The sequence below is a fragment of the Ptychodera flava genome (genome assembly GCF_041260155.1).
Source record: "Ptychodera flava strain L36383 chromosome 23 unlocalized genomic scaffold, AS_Pfla_20210202 Scaffold_23__1_contigs__length_28996876_pilon, whole genome shotgun sequence".
In the NCBI taxonomy this organism is placed as follows: Eukaryota; Metazoa; Hemichordata; class Enteropneusta; family Ptychoderidae; genus Ptychodera; species Ptychodera flava.
In genome coordinates this window covers 22,370,972-22,376,712 of record NW_027248277.1, presented here as the reverse complement: position 1 = coordinate 22,376,712, position 5,741 = coordinate 22,370,972, and the positions used below count along the sequence as shown (strand labels likewise).

General features: G+C 45.0%; 1 protein-coding gene across 1 annotated transcript; it reads right to left on the bottom strand.

Moving 5' to 3' along the window:
- Positions 1-1,513: 1,513 nt before the first annotated feature.
- On the bottom strand, positions 1,514-3,482 carry LOC139123855 (uncharacterized). Its single transcript, XM_070690007.1, has 2 exons — positions 2,310-3,482; positions 1,514-2,092 (listed from the first exon to the last, which is right to left on the bottom strand). Exons 1-2 carry the CDS (start codon positions 3,480-3,482, stop codon positions 1,514-1,516), a joined length of 1,752 nt encoding a protein of 583 aa, XP_070546108.1.
- Positions 3,483-5,741: the final 2,259 nt, after the last annotated feature.

The following is a 5,741-nucleotide window of genomic DNA, read 5'->3' as shown; positions in this document are numbered from 1 at the left end:
GCGTGGGTGTAATTTAATCTTTAACCTTTAATTGTTTTACCAAGAAGTTTCTTGACCTTTGTGTCAGAGGGCCTTAAGAAAGATAGAGGGCGATCTTCTGAAAATCTAGTAAGGGTCATGAAGGGTCAATTCAACACACTCCCCGTCTAAAAATGCGCGGTAAGCTGAATTTTTACTAATCATAAATTTCAAATAGAATAAATGCCTACTAATATTTTAGGTCTAAATAAATTCTAAAAGCTAAGAGTATATACGAAAGGGTTCATACTAAGAGAGTCCGTATATAGTGTTCATTGAATTCAATCACAGAGTTCAATTTGTACTTTCAATCAAAACTAATTCACTAATAGGTCTGAGGTAGGTTCGATGTTCGCCATCTTTGTAGATCATGACGTCTACTTTGCGTACTTTGTTGTCACTGCTAGGGTGACCTTCACTATGCGAGCGGGGGCCCAGCTGTTTCTTGAGTATTCTTTCTCTCTCAAAAGAACCACGTCTCCTTCTTTGATGTTGATTGTAGATTTGTTCCATTTTGGTCGTGGCTGACGGCTTTGTAGATATTCTTTTCTCCATCGTATCCAGAATTGATCAGCTAGATACTGTACGCGTCGCAAATGTTTTCTACTGTAGATGTCTTGTTGGACAAATGAGCCTGGTGGTGGGGTCGGTGATTGAGTCTTCATGGTGAGTAGCATGTTTGGGGTGAGAGCTTGAGGATCGTTTGCATCTGATGATACAGTTGTTATAGGTCTGGAGTTGACGATGGCGCTGGCTTCTGCCATGAGAGTTGTCAGCAAGTCATGTGTGTATTGTTGCTTGCCTAGTTGATAATGCATGGAGTCAAGAACGCGTCTGATGGTGCCAATTTGTCGTTCCATATACCGCCGAAGTGGGATGCGTGAGGTGGGTTGAAAATCCACTCACAGTCTCTTGTTGTAAGGAATTTCTTGATGCGGTCTTGATCCAGCTCTTTGGCTGCTGCCTGAAGTTCGTTCTTTGCGCCGATGAAGTTGGTGCCCTGGTCACATCTGAGTTTCTTGATGTTGCCGCGTATAGCTATGAAGCGGCGTAGGGCGTTGATGAAGGATGAAGTGTCCATGGAGTCTATTACTTCTATGTGTACTGCTGTAGTGTAGAGACAGACAAAGATAACTGCCCATCTCTTTGCTTCAGACGTACCGGCTCTGGTTTTGCAGGAAGCTATAGCCCAGGGGCCGAATACGTCCATTCCGACATTGGTGAATGGTGGGGTTTTCTCAGTTCTGTCCGATGGTAGGTCGGCCATGAGTTGAGTGAGTGGTTTTGCTCTCAGTCTTCTACATATAGAACATTTGTGTAGTATACTTCTTACCATGTCATGTACACCCATAATCCAATAGCCATTAGCTCTGACATTTGACAGGGTGAGTTGTCTGCCTTGATGTTGTACTTGTCGATGTACATGATCGATGATAAGACGTGAATGTGGTTGTCCTGTGGGAGGATGATGGGGTGTCGGCCGCACAGGTCGATGTCAGATGACGAAGTCTTCCTCCAACGCGGATGAGTCCTTTTTCATCGATGAATGGGTTCTCCGGCTGATGGGGTTCCGTTTCTGTAGTTTGTTGTTGTCAGTGCCTGCTGACTTTGCTGCAGATAGTATATCATATTCTTTATGAAATGCACTTTTTTGTACAGAGCGTAGGATGATGGTTTCTGCTTGTGCCATCATCTCAATTTTCAGTTCTTCTGGAGACTTCTCTTCCTCTTTTTCTGTTTTTTCTGGTGGTTTTCTTTGTCTGATTTTGCCTATTAGGTTGGCAATACTTCTCTTCAAGGATCTCCATGATGAGAATCGTTGAAATCGGTGAGCACCTAAGTCGTCTTGTTCTACTTCCTTCGTTGATTTGTTGAGGACAGCAAGTTGTTTGCGGACCTCAGGGTCTTTGTCGCTTACTGTGTATTTGTGTTCTGTTTCTTCATGGTTGTCTTGCTCGTCTCGCTGCCACAGGAATGCTGGTCTTGATAGCCAAATAGTTGAGTTGAGGTTTGGGGCTGGTATACTGTGTGATGCGATATCAGCTGGATTTTCGTGTGTAGACACATGTCGCCACTGGTGTGGTGATGAGATGTTGTGTATCTTTTCTACTCTGTTCGCTACGTATACGTGGAAACGTTTCGAGCTGTTGTTTATATATCCAAGGACGACTCGCTGTCCGTGTGATATGTGACGTTGTTGATGTTCAGGTCGATTTCTGATGTGATCTTCTGTGCGAGTTCTGTCGCTAGGATGGCTACACACAGTTCTAGACTGCATGAGTCGGGTTTACCTTTGCTTTGTCAAGTATGAATGATACGTTGACATTGTCTTCATGGTTGATCAACCGCAAGTACGCTACAGCACCTATGGCTTCATTGCTGGCGTCAGAGAAAATGTGACACTCAGTTTTCTTGATGGGTCCGAAGGTGGGTGGAGTGTAGCATCGCTGTAGCTGTATCTTTGTGATGTAGTTGAGGTTGTTGCACCAGCGCGTCCATCTGGGCAAGTGTTTCTCTGGTAGTGTTTCATCCCATCCAAGGTTTGATGAGTTGCGTCCTTTAGTTTCTGTCATGAGGCCTCGTAGTATAAGTTTTCCTTCTATGGAAACTGGTGCGAGTATACCGAGTGGATCGTATATTGAGTTGACGATCGCCAGTACTCCCCGCCGTGAGAATGGCTTCTCCTTCAAGTCTACTTCGAATGTGAATGCGTCCGCCTCTAGAGACCACTTGACCCCTAATGATCTCTGTGTTGGTAAGGTGTCTTGGTTGAAATCCAAACTCTGTAGATCTTTGGCTCGTACTTCGTTTGGAAGTGCTGTCATGACTTCTTCGTCATTAGAAACGATCTTGTGGAAGTTAACGTTTCTGGTCGCTAGTAAGTCTCTTGTTCTATTGACGAGACTGATAGCTTTCTTTGCATCTGGTGCTGAGGTTAGTCCGTCGTCGACGTAAAAGTTCTTGTCGATGAACTCTTTCACGTCTTCTCCATACGTAGATACGCCGTCTTCAGCGATCTTTCTCAGTCCGAAGGTAGCAATGGCTGGTGAGGAGACATTGCCGAACAGGTGTACGTTCATTCTGTACTGAATTACTGGTTTCGTGGGGTCGTTGTCTTTGAACCAAAAGAAGCGCAGATAGTCTCTGTGTTCTTTGTTGACGTGGAAGCTGTGAAACATTTGTTCTACGTCGCCCATTACTGCTGTCTGCTCGCGTCGGAATCGTAGCAGGATACCGAGGAGGCTGTTCATTTGGTCAGGTCCCTGAAGCAATGCGTCGTTCAAGGAGACTCCGTTGTACTTTGCACTGGAGTCGAATACTACTCTGATCTGCTGTTTCTTGGGATGGTAGACACCGAAGTGTGGTAGGTACCATGCGTTGTCGGCATCTATTTCATTTTCTGGAACGGAACTTGCGTGGGCACGTTCCATTATTTTCTTCATAAACTGAAAGTATTCTTCCATCATTTGTGTTTACCCTGAAGCTGATTCTGTAGATTGTAGAATCGGTTCAGAGCTGATTGTCGGTTGTTCGGTAATTTCTTCGGGTCTTGCCTGAAGGGGAGAGGAAGTTCTAGATTTCCTTCCTCATTTATATGGACTTCTCGTTGCATGATGTCCAGGAATTGCTTGTCTTCAATGGAGGGTGCCTTTTGTTCATCGTAAGGTGTCCGCTTGAAGATGGTGGTGCCGAAGTTGACGGGTTTCGGGCTTATTATGTCTTTGATGTGGATGTGATGATTACATTCGAGCGCTGATTCATCGTAGCTGTTGAGGGTTGCAGTCGTACGGTGTACTGAAGTGCGGATTACCCCTCTTGCTGTATCTAGGCACAGTTCGCCTGAAATTGTCCACCCTAGGTCGGTGCGTTGAGCCCAAGGGGAGTTTACAGGTCCGTTCCTTGTTTCTCTGACTTTCAGTGGTTCTGGGCAGTTTCTGCCGATGAGGAGATGAATTCCGACGTTCTTTTTTGGTTCTGGAATGTAATCGATGATGGGCTTCAGATGTTTGAAGGCCTTGCAAATGTCTGGTGTGGGTATTTCGTTCTTGTTGCTCGGTATGTTGTCATTTTCTAGCGGGACGGGAAGAGAGAATTTTTTCTTTCCGTCATGTGATTCTATGATGACGTTATTGCTACATCGTCCCTTTCTGAGTTCTCCTTTGCCGCTGCATGTTGACAGTTCGTATTCAAGGTCTGGGCCATGTATCTTCAGTGCGTCGAAGAGGTGGCTGTCACCCATACAGGCGTTGGACTGGTCGTCTAGGACTACGTAAGTTTCTATGTAGTCTGCTGGTCGGTCTTGTGTATACACCTTTGCGAGGACTATCTTACCACACGAACGTCCGGCTGGGCATTTCGTGAGTCTGGTACATTTTGTTGTAGCTTCTTGGGTTTCCTTTTCTTTATCTTCTGGTTTGGCTTCGGTTGTTTTCTGCTTAGACCTGTCACCGGGTGTAGCGTGGAGACAGGTGATGTGTTTCTTGCTCTTGCATATGGCACATTCGATGGTCGATGTGCAGTCCTTGGCAAGATGTTTCTCAGTGCATTTAAAGCACAAGCCTTTCTTCTTACACAGTTCAATTCTGTCAGCAACTGGTTGCTTTGCAAATGCTTTGCAATCTTTCAGGTCGTGTCCTGTAGCATCGTGGAAGAGACATCGTTTTTCTTTATTTGATTATTTCACTGCGTGTACACGTGCTCTAGTCTTCGTTTGTTGACTCGATTTTGACTTACTTGTTCTATGGGTTGTGTCATCTGGTCTTGGAATATCAGGAGCGCATGCTGCTTTTGCTGTGTCTTTCAGGAAGTCTGTGAAGAAGCTGAATGGAGGAAATGTTTTGTGGTGTCGTTTGTATGATGCCAAATTATCTCTCCACTTGTTTAGGACGAATCTTGGTAACTTCTCCATGATGGGCTTAAGTCCTTGTGATGTATTGAGGGATGAGAGGTCAGAAAGTTTTCTCACGTGTGCCTCTGTGTTAGAGCACAAGTCTGATAGTTTGAGTAGCCTTTTGCTTTCGTCTGGTTTAACTTTCGGGAAGGACTTCAGTCTTTCCAGGATTACTGCGGTGATGACTGCAGGGTTGCCGAATCTGTCTTCTAGTTCTATCCAAGCCTCTCTATATGACTCGTCTGGGTCGTCTACATATCGTTGTAGATGGTTTTCGACGATTTTCTGTGGATCTCCCTGCGTGTATTTATGCAGGAAGTCCAGTTTCTCAGATGTCTGTATGCAGGCCGTTGTTACAGTGGCCTCGAATGATCTTTTCCATGACATGTACATGGTTGGGTCGCCTCCAAATGTTATGGTTGTTGTAGTGGTAAACGTTGACGGGCCATCATTTGGGCTATCTCCGTCAGAGGTTGCATGTTGTTGTTGTTGTTCTGGCTTGTTGAAGGTGTCTGTTGATGTGAAGTAGGTGTGACTCTCTCACCTGATTCTGTTGGTGTTCCCTGTCCTGGTTGTATCAGTAGAGGGGATGATTCTAAGTCTTTGTTTTGTGCTTTGGGTACGAACTCGGTAAAGTTCAGTGCTGGTAATGGATCTTGCTCCATTTCTCTTTTCATTGCAATGTAACGTGATACATGGTCGTTCGATGACTGGTCTGGTGTAGTAAGTGTCTGTACTGGTAAGGAATTTTCTTCCGCTACTTGTTGGAGGGTTTCTGCATCTATCCTTGCCTTTTCTGCTTTCATTTCAGCTTCGATAACTTTGATTTTTG